This window comes from Nyctereutes procyonoides, unplaced genomic scaffold (genome assembly GCF_905146905.1).
Source record: "Nyctereutes procyonoides isolate TBG_1078 unplaced genomic scaffold, NYPRO_anot_genome, whole genome shotgun sequence".
In the NCBI taxonomy this organism is placed as follows: Eukaryota; Metazoa; Chordata; class Mammalia; order Carnivora; family Canidae; genus Nyctereutes; species Nyctereutes procyonoides.
Window position 1 is genome coordinate 8,180,971 of NW_026575131.1, and position 16,523 is coordinate 8,197,493.

General features: G+C 47.8%; 1 protein-coding gene across 1 annotated transcript in view; it reads right to left on the bottom strand.

Annotated features, from left to right (window-relative positions):
• IRAK2 (interleukin 1 receptor associated kinase 2) overlaps nucleotides 1–16,523 on the bottom strand; it is a 61,149-nt gene that overhangs the window by 40,060 nt on the left and 4,566 nt on the right. Inside the window, exon 2 of the mRNA XM_055344824.1 lies at nucleotides 12,364–12,546. Within this exon, the coding sequence (XP_055200799.1) occupies nucleotides 12,364–12,546 (183 nt within the window). The remainder of the gene's footprint in view (nucleotides 1–12,363; nucleotides 12,547–16,523) is intronic.

The window sequence follows — 16,523 nt, forward strand, 5'->3', positions numbered from 1 at the left end:
AGCCTACGACTTCCTACATATCCAAAAAGAGGAGAGGCTCCCAGCTGTCTGCCTTCCTGAGGGTCCCGCCTGCACCCCGGGCTGTCTGCGGCCCCAGAAGCAGCACTGCTTCCCCTCGTCTGAGGCCCAGCTGAGTCTGGTTTCCTCATTGTCAGCAGTGGGGGGAGGGTGAACATCCTGGCCTGACCTCACAGCAGCATCCTATTGCTGGCGACTTTTTTTATTTCTCTTCTTGCACAAATCTTCACCTGTCAGGATGTATCTGGAACAGAGACCATCAGCCCATCAGTGGCTGACCTCTATGGCCTCCACCCATGTGGCACATTCTTTAATGTTTTCGGGGGGATCCCTGGGTGGCTCAGCGGTTGAGCACTCCGCCCTTGGCCCAGGGCGTGATCCTGGAGAACCAGGATCGAGTCCCATGTCAGGCTCCTGCATGGAGCCTGCTTCTCCCTCTGCCTGAGTCTCTGCCTCTCTCTCTGTGTCTCTCATGAATAAATAAAATCTTTTTTTTTTAAAAAAGGGGGGGGCTTCCTTATGTTTTCATCCTAAGGATAGTTCGGCTTTTCTGTTTTTCTTGTTCTTTCACAGTGACACGTAGTGGCCTACAGTGGGGGACCCACTCGGGAAGGAGAGAACTGTCCTGTGGCTGTCCTGCCAGCACATTCTGGCCTGGCACCCACCCTCCCATCTCCTCAACCCTTGAGGGCCAACCTGCCACAGGGGTCAGCTGACAGAGCCCCACGTCAGGCCCACGGTGACAACATGATCACAAAGTTCAGTTTCCTGTGAAACCCCAGTCTCAGCATACTGTGGGTTTTCAGATGCGTTTCAGGTGCGGACAATAAATAGAGGGTGTAAACATGAAACATTTCCACTTCTCTTCTTGTGTTGCTGGTCCCAGATCCAAGCTGGAAGGTGGATGGCAGGCCGGGCTGGGCCTCCTTTCCCACCATCAAAACCAGGAAAGGGAGAAAACGTGGCTTCTCTACCTTTCATTCCAGGAAACCGGATCTCAAAGAGCCGGGCAGACACAATGCCCACTCTTTCAGGCTGCTACACCTGAGGGCTTATTAAAGTAAAAATAGAGTATCGATGATAGGATGGGGCAAAGGAAGCCAGAACATTCACGAGGAAGGGTTGTCACAAACACTAAATTTCACCGCAGGTTTCCTGTCTGCCAACACAAGACTGGCAACCAGCTGGTTACGTCATTCCTACTTAGGGGCAGCCTCCTGCTCTTCCCCCACCCCCCGGGGATTATTTTTTCAAAAATGATTCTAAACACTTAAAATTGATTCTGCAGCATCACGAGATCCAAAGATATAAATTGTAATCAAAGAGTGCCTGGGGGGCTCAGCAGTTGAGCATCTGCCTTGGCTCAGGGAGTGATCCCTGAGTCCTGGTATCGAGTCCTGGATCGGGCTCCCTGCATGGAGCCTGCCTCTCCCTCTGCCTGTGACTTTGCCTCTCTCTGTGTCTCTCATGAATAAATAAATAAATCTTAAAAAAAAAAAAAAAAAAACAGAACCAAACATAAATGTGGGGAAGCTCCCATCTATTTCTAAGTCCAGCCTCTACCATTCCCATCCGCGTGCCGAGGGCAAGCTTCTCCCCCCCCCCCCCCCAAGGGCAAGCTTCTTAACCCTAAGCAACATTTATGGCTCTCTGTGGAGTCAGAGTAACGATAACCCCTCTGTCCCAGGATTGCCTCAGGACTCAGTGGGGCACAATATGTAAAGCAGCCAGCCCAAGGCCAGGGATGGGGCACAAACTGTGCAAATGGCCCTCCTCTACCCTCTCTCCTTGCCCAAAAGGCACACAGAAAGAACCTCTGATTTCCAGCTTAGGGACTCTGAAGGAAGCATTTGGCGTAAATGACTATTGTCAGCATTTTAACCCCTGGAATGGAAACTGTGACTCTCAGTAGACAGTGGCATCTCAAAAGGCACAGTGGCTATGGGGCACAGTACTAGGGGAACCCAGCAGGAGGAGAGGCGGGACCAGCTTCCGCCTGCCTGTGCCATGGGCAGCCAACCCTGCCACACACAGGAGGACAGGTAGCTTGAGGTTCTCTCAGCCCAGACCCCCAGGAATGGGGAGGGGATGCCAGTGATTAAAGTAACAGTTTTAATGGCTGTGAGCAGAGAGAGGTTGACACATGGGTTCTCACAACAATGAAATCAGAGTCTGAATGTTTTTAATAGTTCCCCAGAGGAACTTTCCAGAGGGTCCAGAGGGATGAGGCTTGAGTTTCAGGCACCAGGGGACAGATATACCAGAGCCAGAGCATTTCTCTGTGTCCCCTTTGTGGTTCACAGTGGGTGACAGGCTGGATTCCTTTTTCTCTCTACTATTTCAGGATGTCCACACTCTCTCTAATGAGCAGAGTCACTTATGGCATGGAGCCAAATGATGAGCTCACAGCATTTCACATGCTTCCCATCAGTCGAGGGCAGGTTTACTGGCCAGGTAACCACTCTGCTTCATGTGACAAACGAGACGAAGACCTGACTCCTACAGAGTAGCCGTGAGGATGAAATAAGCAAGTGCTCAACAGTGATAACTATTCTTTAGTGTGTTTATTATCACCATCCCCAGCCCTGGATCAGGCTCTGTCCTAAGTGCTTTCTCATTTGCATGACCTTTTTTTTTTTCTTTTTAAAGATTTTACTTGGGATCCCTGGGTGGCGCAGCGGTTTGGCGCCTGCCTTTGGCTCAGGGCGCGATCCTGGAGACCCAGGATCGAATCCCATATCGGGCTCCCGGTGCATGGAGCCTGCTTCTCCCTCTGCCTGTGTCTCTGTCTCTCTCTCTCTCTGTGTGTGTGAATATCATAAATAAATAAATAAATTTAAAAAAAAAATAAAAAATAAAGATTTTACTTTTAAGTAATCTCTACATGCAACGTGGGGCTTGAACTTACAATCCTGAGATCAAGAGCCACATGCTCCACTGACTGAGCCAGCCAGGAGCCCTATGGGTGGCCTATTTAATTCACATTAATAGCTCTGGGGAAAAGGTTCAACTGCTACCTCTGTTTTGTATATTCAAAACAAGTAAAACCTAGATTAGTTATTTATATTTTGCTTATCTTATGCCCTGCTTCCTTCAACTGAAAGGCTTAAAAAAAAAAAAAATGAAAGGCTTATGCATACTGAGCCCTTGGGAGAGAGGCCTGGGGTCTCCTTCCCAGCTGCTCAGGGACACTGAACATTGTGGCAAACCCAGAAACCAAACACTAGAGCCGAGGGCACTCTAACTGCCAAGGTCTTTCCTCAGTGAGCACAATCTGGAAATCCCTCCCTCCCTTCGAAGCCCTCAAGATAGGCAGTGATGTAATATTTTTAGGTGCATTTTTACTCTTCAACTGACTCATGAGGTTGAAATGGATCCTTTTAGAACAAATACAAGTGACTCAGACATAACTAAAGAATCCTGGTGCCAGCTGGCCATATCAGTGACAAACATAGCTTTCTGCATCCTCTTTTTTCCCTTCCCTTTTAATCTCTGGGCTGGACCTCTCGGATATCCAAAGTCCAACTGACAAACACACACACACACACACACACACACACACACACACCTCAAAATTCTCAATTCAAGCTAGACACAAAATTAGGAAAAAATGAGGGAATGACCTCCTAATTGACCTTCCTAATTGCTCTATCTCTGGTTCTCCATTGGACCTGTACTCCACCAGCTACTAAAATGATTTACCCTTACTCACTCATTCATTCATTGCATTAGGGACCGGGGATGCCATCCATTATCAAAATGGACATGATCCCAACATTAAGCTAGTTAAATAAGAGATTTCTAATTATAAACTGGGAGAAGTTCTATGGTGAAAACTAACTCAACAGGGGGAGTGGTACCTTACAGACTTATTTACACAGCGTAGCCAGGGAAGCCTTCTGTGGGCAGATACCGTTTAAGCAGAGACTCAAAGGATGAGAAGGATTGGCCATGGGATGATGCAAGGCATTTGGGGAGGGACCAGTTTTCTAAGAGAACCTATGCAAAGGTCCTGAGGCAGAACACAGCGTGGCATACTCCTCAGATGAAGGATGACCCTAGTGGCTTAGCTGAATGAATGCTAAGCCAGGAGTCTCCAGGGGATGAATGAAGGGGAAAGTCGCACAGATAAGATGAGAGAGCTGGGCAAGGGTTAGCCCATGAGAGACTTCACAGGCCATCATTAGGTAGAGGCTTATCATAAACCCCCATGAATTGAAGTAACCTACAGGTGAGACATTGCTTACCAAAGAGTCCTTTGCTCCCTCTCACACCCAGCCTCCCTTGCAATTAAGCTGGGCCACATGACTGGTTCTGGCCAATGGACTTTAAGTGGAAATGCTATCATCACATTCTGGACAAAACAATTAAAAGCCATGGAGCCTCTTTCAGGCCCCTCTTCCCCAGCCACACTGACCCTGAGAGCCACATGTTCCAGAAGCCAGAGCCAGCTACAAGAATGAAGAAGGCAGCACCGGACTTTGAGAAATCAATGTGCATTGTGTTGAACAACTGAGATTTCAGGGTTTATGTGTGACTGCAACATAACCTAGTCCTGGTTAACAAATGATCTCAATATGTGTTCAAAACTTACAACACAGAGGAGCCTAGTTACACTAGCTTAGCACAGAGCAGGAGTTCAGGAAAGGGCAGCTCCTTTCTTTTTTTAAAATTTTTATTTATTTATTTATGAGAAACACAAAGAGAGAGAGAGAGAGAGGCAGAGACACAGACAGAGGGAAAAGCAGACTCCATGCAGGGAACCCCTGGGACTCGATCCCAGGTCTCCAGGATCACACCCTGGGCTAAATAAAGGCAGTGCTAAACCGCTGAGCCACCCTGGTGGGCAGCTCCTTTCATTCCAGCTATTACCTTCCCTCTCTAAAAAAACTGGGGACTGATTCAGATGCATTATACATACCCTCTGTTCATTCTCACACAACACCCCAAAAACCTCCAGTGAATAAAGCCTCGCTCTGTTCCAGTGGAGTAACTATAGTGTGGAAGAAAAGTCAGGTGACCTGTCCTGAGCCACACAGCACTAACTTCTTAAAAACCTCACCCTCTCTTGTTTTGCAGCTTCCCGGTTTATGAGAAAAAATAGGGCAATATGTTTACCTATTTTTCAGAGGGGAAAAGTGAGACCTGATGCCATTTAGTGACTTACCCAGTAGGGTTTAAGGTCAAGCAGGCCTGAGTCCCCATCCCAGCCCATTGCTTACTAGCAGTGTGGTTTTGGGCATGTTAGTTAATCTCTGAGCCTCAGTTTCCATATTTATAAAATAGGGATAATAAGATTTGTGAGGTAAGATGCCTTCCTAGCACATATTAGGTGCTAAATACAGGTTATAACTAGAACCAGTTAGGTGGACTCCTGGCCTGTGGGGCCTTGGCTGCACACAGTGCCACCTCCGGGGCAATTCTCCAGTGGCCCGGAATCCTATCCCCGCATTCTCCTTCCCTAGCTTAGCAAGGGGTAAATATTGGGAAGCGTTCCAAGAAAGTAAACACATAAGCCTCGTCTGGCCCTTGCAACAGCTCGGGCTCTTAGGGAGAGAAAGAGATCACTCTCTTCCGTTTCACTTTAGGCAGCAGCCAAAAATTCCCCGCTCACTGAGAGCCCAGCTCCAGGAAGGAAATGACTCTGGTTGAGATGCCAAACCAAAAAGTTAGAAAACGTCAAGGTTGCACAACCAAATAACGAGACTGTGTGAAAATTGCAAAAGTCAAAAGAAAACTCCTAGGAAGATAGAAGCAGCAGGAGGAAAGATAAAAACCTCAGTCACCTTCAGACCCATTCAGATTCCAGAAACTTCTTGAGCTCCCCCTCAATGAGTTCATTAGTCCCACTTGTCCTAATGGAGGCTCAGATTTTGCTGCCTCAGGGAAGCTTTACCCGATCATGAGATCAAATCCTGCCCTCTTCCATCTCACACACACTTCAAGCACTCACACCATGGTTAGTTTCGGTCCATGTCATCATCCTATCAGCATTTGTCTCCCACACTGGACTGCAGGCTCCTTGAGGTCTGGGACCTCATCTGTATTTTCATGGCTGTGTCCCTAATGCCACACCTATAATAGGCAGTTGATAAATACTTTTCTTTGGTTCATTAGCAACTCTCTGGCCCAGCTTCCATGTATCTAACTCGCTGTGGGGAGGAAAGAGGCAGAGTTTTATCTCACAGGTTAGGCACACCAGGTTTCTAGACTCTTCCCTCAGAGCTAAGGCCATCTGATCCTTATCATCGGTAGACTCAACTCCCAGGGCTGCCTTTGGTGGCATTTAACTAGCTCTAGAGCTCAGCAGTGATGGCAGCCCATCTGCCTCTGGCTGGGAGCCACAGCTCTGATACTGTGGCCTCTGCCTTGGTTCCTGCTCCTATGTGCCCAAGATACTAGAACTTAGGCTCTGAAGCCTGGCACATGGTTCCCTAAGCCTGGTAGTCTGGAAAAGGTCCCTCTCAGGAGTAGGATCTTTGTGTTTTGAGCCCCAGGATGATGGTTAGCCCTGACCTCCTGCATAAGACTCTTCTGATGCTGAATGCTGGCCTGACCGTAAAAATCTGCCCCTGATTCCCCAGTGTCTCCATCATGAAGCTCCCCTGAGATGTCCAGCAATTTCACCATGGTCATCATTTCACTAAAGCAGTGATTCCCACAGTGTGTTGGTTCTATGGGACTATTTATAGGTATCAAATGAAAAGGGGTTCCATGATCAAATATAAATGGAAAACACTGGCCTAAATATAAATATGTCTTTTTGCTGCAGGACTTATCAGAGCCTTAAGATGATGGTTTGCATTATGAATCTCCAAAGGTAGGGACACTGATAAAGCATACAGGATTTCCCAAATTTAATTATTCATGAACTCTTTGTTTGCAGGGGGCATATCTTGCTGGAGCACTCTTCTGAGGCACGTGGTTTGGGAAATGCTACTTTACACTAATCCGCCCTGTAGATGCCTTATACACACAGTTATTTTCCCCATCACAAGATATCATCCTTATCAACCAAGGATGCACAAATTCCCCTTCCTGTCCTGACCCAGAGATTAGGGCTTCATCCAAGACCCAGCTCTTCCCTGTGGGCTTAGCAGAGTCTGGAGCTGTGACAAATCCATGGAGGACTACTTTACAACTGATCTTCGCCCAAAGCTGGGAGGTGAAAGTAGAGAGAATAGGGTAAGAAAGAGCAAGAGAATAGAGAACTTCATCTTACGAAATGGAGAATCAATAGGCATTGCCTAGAGCTGATGGAAAAAGAACCAGAAATGTGGGACACCTGGGTGGCTCAGTAGTTGAGCCTCTGCTTGGAGCCTCTCTGCGTCTCTCATGAATAAATAAATAAAATCTTAAAAAAAAAAAAAACATACAGATGAGTATCAAGAAATGGCTCAAAGAATAAATATAGGTTGACCCTGGCAAACAGATTTGCCAGAAGAATGGGTGGTTGGGTAGTAAGCCTCCCATGCTAATTTATTATAATTGGTATAACATAATGTTAGGACTTTGACAAATAGAATAACAGTGGTCTTGGCAATGAAGGCTAAGAAAATATGAAGGAACAGGGACCCACAGACCTAGCTCTTTACACAACCACACCAGCAGCCACCCATAGTACTTGATTTCAAGAGACCGGACGCAATGTGGCCCCCAGAGGAACCCACCATCTTCAGGCCTCTGTCGAAGGCAAGTATGTTACCTGGAGGTGCAAGTCTCCGAGGGAACCAGTTTATGTCTAGGACATCTGGTATGTGTGATTTTCAAGGATGGTTCTATCAAATTTTTTTTATTTTTTTATTTTTTTTTAAATTTTATTTACTCATGAGAGATACAGAGCTAGAGAGAGAGGCAGAGACACAGGCAGAGGGAGAAGCAGGCTCCATGCAGGGAGCCCGATGTGGGACTCGATCCCGGGTCTCCAGGATCACGCCCTGGGCTGCAGGTGGCGCTAAACTGCTGCGTCACCGGGGCTGCTCGGTTCTATCAAATCTATTCTTTTTTTTCCTCTTTTTTAATTTAAAATCAATTAATTACCATACAGTATATTATTAGTTTCAGAGGTAGAGTTTAGTGATTCATCAGTTGCCTGTAACACCCAGTGCTCATTCCATCAGGTGCCCTCCTTAATGCCCATCACCCAGTAGCCTCATGCCCCGACCCCCTTCCCCTATCAAATCTATTCTTAAAGCCCTTTAAGCAGTGGTAGGCAGAGGTCGGGTTCTCAAACTGATGCAAACAGCTGAGCAGGATCATAAGACAATCTTCTGCAAGTAAATGCAACATGAGGTTTACCTGATATCATGATTGGGGGAGGAGAAATGGCTTTGACTAGTCGGACTACAGAAACTTAAAATGCTTCATACGTACAGAATATGCCCTCGTGTTCACCTCCAAAACGGGGCAGAGATTTATAGCACTTTTTTCTTCTAACTAATGAAAGAAGCAAGATACATTGAGGATGCAAAGCAGTAGTAAAAACACAACCAGGCTCTCAGAACAGCCGGTGGATTTGCGGATGTGGAAACAAGCTTGTCTCCCTTCCTCAGGCGAATCAGATCAGTAGGGCGAAGGGGAAGAGAGAAGAGTTTGGTGAACCAAGGTGGACTCTTGTAGTCCTGACAGGTTGGCGGCAGCTGGACCAGGAAAGCAGGATCTGAGTAAAATTCTAAGCAGAAGAGAGACTGGCAGGAAAAAAAAAAAATGTCATGTCTGCCTGGAGACCCAAACGTTGTTCAGTGAAGTTTCCGTGCGAAAAGCTAAGAATGGGGGCGTTGGATCCAGATGCCTAGGTGTGACCTCTCCCTTTATTTGTGCCCTTGGGGGAGTTCACTCAGCCATCCTTGGCTTCAGTGTCCACAGGTGGAGAACGGGCTCCTTGGTGCACCTACCTCGGGGTACCTGTTGGAGGGAGGCAGGCAGGCAGCTCAGTGGCTCAGAAGTGGCTCAGTCACTGTTAGCTTAAAACGAAGTGTCAGTCATGCTGCAATGACTGTGTTTCTTTAAATTTGGCACTATATTGTTCACTGACCTCGAATCATTATGAACATGTACAAGATTAGTCAGCAGCCAGGTTCTGACGTCAATGATATGTCAATGACATGTCCAATCAGAGGCCTTTGCCAATTTTGGGGCTTGGGACACCCCTGCAGCATCCCAGAGGCTGGACAGAAGCAAAACCAGGGCTCAGTGTGGGCCCCTCTCCCCAAAGCTGACTGGGCTGGAAGCCCGAGCCCCTAGACTCAGACTGCCCTTGACCCAGTGGCAGTACCCCTCCCCCTCCAACGCTCCCTCCCTCCTTTCCTCTTTTCCAGCCCATCCAGGGTTTATCACTGACTCTCTCAGAATGTGAAAAATATTTGAGGGCATGTTCAGTGCTAATCATTTCTCCCCGTCTAGCAGGTGCGAGGGTCTGTGGAGGCAGAGACGCCAGGGCTGCACACAGCTAAACAGGGCAAGCGCCCGTCGCAACAACCAACCCAAGTGCTGCCAGGTGTGAGGGGAAAATGGGGGGGCCACGGCACCCTGAGTGTCCAGAGGGGGTTCACACATCACCCAGCCCACCGCCACTAGACAAAGGTGGGACTGAGGCCCTGGGAAAGGGAGGGACCTGCCCACCTAACAACAGAGAGCTGAGCCACACTGCCTCACCACTTGACTGTGACTACTTGTACCCCCCACCCCCCACCCCAGGCACTCCCAGCTGACCAGGATGACGACCTGGCCTTGAGGGAATGGGGGTGAGGGACGCTGTCTAATAGGACTGAAGGGAACCCTGTCGGGACAGAAGGGCTGAGGGGGCAAGGAGGGGGTTCAGGAAGTTCCAGAAGCATGGGAAGGCTGAGGGCTGAGCAGACCATCCCTCCGCAGTCTGAGGACAACAGGGAGCTGGGGAAGCTGCCAGACAGGGGCAGAGGCAGGGGTGGCCATGCCTTGAAACATGCCCATTCTCTTTTTTTTTTTTTTTTTTTAAGATTTTACTTATTTATTCACGAGAGACAGAGAGAGAGAGAGAGAGAGAGAGAGAGAGAGAGAGAGAGAGAGGGGCACGGGCAGAGGGAGAAGCAGGCTCCATGCAGGGAGCCCGACACAGGACTGGATCCCAGGTCTCCAGGATCAGGCCCTGGGCGAAGGCGGCGCTAAACCACTGAGCCACCCAGGCTGTCCCCATTCTCAATTTAGAGATTTCACTGCTGGGGCTGGAGGGCAGAGGGCAGCCCTAGTCTCACACTGGTGTGTCGCTCTCCGCCATGTGAGCGGGATCTTCCCCACCACCTGCCCCCAGACAGGTAATCCTGCCATGGGAGGGACTGTCCTTCACTTAATGAGACCTGGTGGGTGTGCAGAAGCCGTGTATCCCCAGATACCCTAAATCCTGGAGAGTCGCTAAGTGGCTAAGGAGGAGAAATGGTCCTGCTACCCCACTGGCCTTCTATGCCCAATGTGATCTACACCTATGGTGCCCCCCAGAGCCTGATTTGGGCTTATCTCTAGAACCCCCAACTGCAGGACTACCTGTTCTCCTGACATCTCTGAGGGTGGAGGCCTCTAAGCCCCCATCCCTCAGTTCCTTAGTTTAGATCCCACCACCCCCCTCCCAGAAGCCCTCCATGATTCCGAAAGGCCTGAGGTATAGTCAGGCAAGTGCTGAACTTGGGTCTGTTGGTTCAGCCAACAGCTATTCCGAGCCCAGGAAGCCCGGTCAGAACAACACACAGGGTCTTCTACAGGTCTCTGGGGCTCAGAATGTACAGCTCTCTACCTCCCACACCAGCTTTATGCTGGTTCTGCCAAAACCCCAAGCGCTCCCTGGACTCTCTTACCTCAACTCTTCACATGGCTCTCTTCTTTCCACTCCTCCGATTTCACCTCCTCAACTGCCCTTCCATGACTAACATGTTCTAGGAGGCTCTCCTACCTGATACCTCCAACCCATTATTTTTAAATTTATTTTCTGGTCTATAGACTATACCTTCATAAGACTATGTCCTCCAAGAGGGCAAAGGACCTGTCGCTTTGCCCCTCACTGTATTCTAGAAACCAGGACAGCACCAGACACTGGGCGGTACTCAGACATACCTATTAAAAGACTGGCTCCCTGCCCCCTACTGAAGGGGTCTATTTGGGGGACATGGGGAAGAATGGGGGGCTTAGACGGGAGTAACCATAATCCCCCCGCTGGCTTCCTCTGAGCACTGGCTGGATGCCAAGTACTTGACATAATTCTACTTCTTCAATTTTACAGCCACTTCTTTTCTTTTAATTGATTTTATTTTATTTTATTTTAATTTATGATAGTCACAGAGAGAGAGAGAGAGAGAGAGAGAGAGAGAGAGGCAGACACAGGCAGAGGGAGAAGCAGGCTCCATGCACCGGGAACCCAACGTGGGATTCGATCCCGGGTCTCCAGGATCGCGCCCTGGGTCAAAGGCAGGCGCTAAACCGCTGCGCCACCCAGGGATCCCTACAGCCACTTCTCATGGTAGGGAGCGATCATTACCTGCTAGCAATCATGTTCCCACCATTGTTGTGATAGTGGGTAGGAGGATAATTTGGTAGAATTGATACCAGTATTAATCAAAACTTAAAATACACAAACTTTCAATCCAGCCAGCCATTCCAACACTGAAAAAAAAAAATCATTCTCCAGCTAGACTTACATTATGTGCAGATAGGGTGCGTACATCTAAAGGTACAACACTGTGTACGAGAGAAATAAGAAGCAATGTAAACACCTAGGAGTGAGGTAAATAAATCAGGGCATGTCTGTCCAAGGAACACCATGCAGCTATTAAAAGAATGTGCTAGCAAAAAAAAAAAAAAAAAAAAAAAGAATGTGCTACCAACTGGGTGGCGCAGTTGGTTAAGCCTTCGACTCTTGGTCTCAGCTCAGGTCAAGATCTCAGTGTCCTGAGACAGAGCCCCCACATTGGGCTCTGCACTGGGCATGGAGCCTGCTTATGATTTTCTCTCTCCCTTCCCCTCCCTCTGCCCCTTCCTGCACCCTCTAAAAAAATAAATCATAAATCATATTTACTGTAGACTTTTTTGGATTTTTATGTATGGCTCTTTTTTAAAAAAATCATTATTTATTTTTGGAAGAGAGAAGCAGAGCTTAAAAGGTACAAAGGAACTTACAGTAAAGTCTCTCTCTAACATTTTGATCCCCGGCCACATAACCCCTCTCCCATAGGTAACCACCATTATGGATTTTCTTAGCTGGCTGGTAAATTCTCTCATTTAAATTTTTTTTCCAAGATGAAGAAGTTTCCAGGCCGAGGGCATGGCTTATGCAGAAACCAGCCCCCTGGGCAACTGCACGGGGCCACCACAGATACTCACAGTTCAGAATGATCTGGGCTGCGCGGTAGAGCTGCAGGCGGCGCAGGAGGTCCACCAGCTGTTGGACAGTGGCCTGCCGCATGCCCCACCACCACAGCAGCTCCCGTGTGATGCTCACGCCCTGCACCCGCTCCATTGACTTGATCTTCCGCAGCTGGGTCAGGTCTGTGATCACATAGGAGGCTGGAAGGCAAGCAAGAGGCTCTGCTTAGCATCAGAGAGGCAGTGCCTCCAACAGAGGGTCATCAGACCAGCAGGCTTTGTCTGCAGTATCTTCTCACTCACCCTCCATCACACCTGCCACCTTTAGCTGGCAGCCCAAGTTATAGTGCTGATTCCACTTGATACTCATGGGACTGGCACACCAACTACACTTGAGTGTGAATATCACCTTCACAGCACACGACAGGACAGAAAGATCAGGGGCTTTGAGCTTTAGTTGTTTATTTGTTTTGGGCAAGGCACTTCACCAGCTCGAGCCTCAGTTTCCTCGACCATAAGGAGGGGAAGTAATGGAACTTCTCTTGCCTCCCTTCCCGGAACAGAAGCTCCATGTGACAGAGTTTTATCCATTCTGTCTACTCTTAGATTCACAGAAAGGAGAACAGCACCTGGTATAGAGTGAAGGCAAGGCCTGGACCAGGGTGAGGCAAAGGAGCTATTCAGGTGGGAAAATTTAAGAAGGTGCTCACCCTCAGACCTGATCCTGCACTCTCAGAAGCAGGATCTCCTTAAATTAGTGCCTTAAAGGTGCCTCCTTAAATTAGGTCCTGGGCATCTCATTCTCCCCACCCTAACTCCCAGGCCTGGCAGGGGGAAATGAAAGAATGAACGAAGGAACAAACAAATGAACAAACTCACAAGGGAACCCATGGCCCAGCATCCTCACAGAACTGGTCCAGGGATCAAGAGAGCCCATGCATCTAAAAGCACTTTGCCAACTCTGAAATACTACCAAATTTGCAGGGGGCTGCCACTGGCAATATGAAATATAAAGCATTCCTTTGCATCTTTCATTATAAAATTAATGGTTACTCACCAAAGAAACCTTGGAAAATGAAGGGAGGAAAACACCAATACAACAAGTTACACAGCCTCTCACGAGGGTACTTTCCCTTTCCAAAACTCTCCCCACCCCTCTGCAGAGGAGCAGTCCTAGATGCAGTTGCTGCTGGCCTGTAAGATCTTGCATCCTGCCCTCATTTATTGACATTACAGATAAGCACTTTCCGGGTCCTTACAAACTTTTCACAAACAGCATTTTGAATGGTTACATGTATTCTGCTGAATTTACTACAGTGAAGGAACCTTTGTTTTTTCCTTCTTAACTAGGAATAAAATAACCACACTTCAGATCTAGAATTTCAGAAACTATGGAAGCGGAATCCATGTGAACATTAAGCCATTCATTCGTTCGTTTGTTCATTCATTCTGTGCTCTCAGCCTGTCACAAGCTTTAGAGATACTGTAGTGAGTAAACCAGAATCCCATGGAGATTCCTGTTTGAAAAATACAAACATAAGTGAACTGAGTGGGGAAGGGGAGGCAAGAGATGAGGCCCAGGACTACATTACAAAAGACCTCGAAGTCCAGGCCATAGAGTTTGGACTCAATCCTAAGAGCCACAGAAGCGTGGAAGAGCTCTGAGCCAGGGAGTGACATGATCACATTGCACAATCCCCTCTCTCTAGGGGAAGGAGGAAGATTGAGACAGCCTCCTGAAGAGAGAAAGCCTGTTAGGGATGGAAAGTTCTCAGTGGCAACTTTAGTCACTGGAAACCCCAGGCCAGGTTCCTGGTCAGTGGGAAATGATGTTAGCTGGGTCAGGAGCTGCTTCCAAAAGCTGAGAGAAAAGAGCGGAGGGAAGAGGAAGGAACACCTCCCCCGCACCCTCTCCCTGCACCCCTTCCCTGCACACCAAGCTGCTCACTGGCACACCTCCCACTCTTCAGAGGCAGCGTGATGTAATGGGAAAAAGAGAAGCCCTAGTGTGATGTTCCACCCACAGTTCTGTGGGATGAGCTTCCTTACAGGGGCCACCACCCAAGTAGGAACTAAGCCCCAAGATGCCTTGTCGTTCTCACACTCCTGTGACAGTGACATACCTTCCAGTGTCAACCTATCAACATTTAACCAGGCCCTTAGAACAGGGTCAAGACAAGACACATATCTCAATGGAATGAGTCACTGCCGCGGACCCTATGATGCTCTAGCTCTGGACTCAACACACATAGGAAATACCTGCTGATGATAGAAGATTTTGGCTAATGGAACAAAATGAAAGTCTCTGTGATCATCTCACTTGGATGAACCCAAGAAAAGCACTGCTCATACATTTGCTGCTAATCTTCCAGATTTTTCTACTGATATAAAAATATCTGCTTCAGGGACGCCTGGGTGGCTCAGTGGTTGAGTGTCTGCCTTAGGCTCAGGTTGTGATCCCGAGATCCAGGATCGGGTCCCACATCGGGCTCTGTGCAAGGAGCCTGCTTCTCCCTTTGCCTGTGTCTCTGCTTCTCTCTCTCAGTCTGTGTCTCTCATGAATAAATAAATAAATATTTAATATATATATATATATATATATATATATATATATATATATGCTTCAGGGATGCCTGGGTGGCCCGGTGGTTGAGTGTCTGCCTTTGGCTCAGGGAGTGATTCCGGGGTCTTGGGATTGAGTCCCACATTGGGCTCCCTGTGGTGAGCCTGCTTCTCCCTCTGCGTGTGTCTCATGAATAAATAAATAAAATCTTTAAAAAATAAAAAATTTTAAATTAAAAATGTTTAAAATAAATAAATAAAAATAAAAATACATACTTCTATCAGCAGGATAGTACAATGGTGGGTCAGGGCCTAGATTTTGGATTCTGAGGCCTGGGTTCAAATCCTATTCTGCTACTCACTTGCTATGTACTTGGGGAAAGCCCTTCCTCCCTCCCTGTGCCTCAGTTTCTTTATCTGCAAATGAGGATAACAGCCACACCTGCCTCAGAAGCTGTCACGAGGGTCAGATTAGTTACGTACACAGATGTACTTGGAATAGTGCTTTGGACATAGAAAATGTCATATAAGTGTGAGCTGTACTCATTAAATCAGCTACACTCTATGAAAACGTGTTTTCGTCCCCTATGGTTATCACTATGTGGGACGTCCCTCCAGGTCTGAGTCCCAGAATCCCATAGGAGTTCACCTGAGAATAGAAAATCTTGCCATGTTCATAACCTTCTGGACCAGACATGGCACAACCTCCTGAAATGACCCAGCTTAGGGTCAAATGACCCTCATCAGGAGTGATGTGACTCCTCCCTGGCTAAGAGAAAGAGAAAAACACTAGGGAACTTCCATACAACCTGTCCCCTAAGCCTCTCGGTGACTCATCACTATTTGATAGAGGAGGAAATGAAAGGCTGAGAGAGAGGCAGACACTCGACCATAATCACACAGCTGGACAGGGACAAAGCAGGGCTATGCACAAAAGCTAGCACATGCATGAGTGAGCAAGGTGGGGAACAGTCCAACAAAGGAACCCCTGCCTCCATACCCCCTTGGAATACACCTGGAGGAAGCTGTAAGAAACCTGTTCTCCCCCAAGGGCAAAAATAGATACCGCTATAATCATAGAAAATGAACAGGAAGCAGCCAAAATATCTGCCAACAACTGTCAGATCCAAAAAGCACGCATATGCGGGCCATGTGATTTTCTAGATCCCTTGAAGAAGGATCTTCCCTCCTCCCACGCCCTAGTACCACAATCTGCCCAAAGGGACTCTCTTTTCTAAATAGCTCACAGAAGGGGGATCCCTGAGTGGTTCAGTGCGTTTAGCACCTGCCTTCGGCCCAGGGCATGATCCTGGAGTCCCGGGATGGAGTCCCACATCAGGCTCCCTGCATGGAGCCTGCTTCTCCCTCTGCCTGTGTCTCTGCCTCTCTTATTCTCTCTCTGTGTCTCTCGTGAATAAATAAATAAAATCTTTAAATAAATAAATAAATAAATAAATAAATAAATAAATAAATAAATAAATAAATAAATAAATAGCTCGCAGAAGCAGAGACTCTTTAGAGATGGAAAGACAATGGCAATCACCAGTTCTGGTGATGAGGAAGCCAGACAGTGTTGTGACTTGACAAGGAGCAGCTAAATGGGGGGCCTGGCTGAC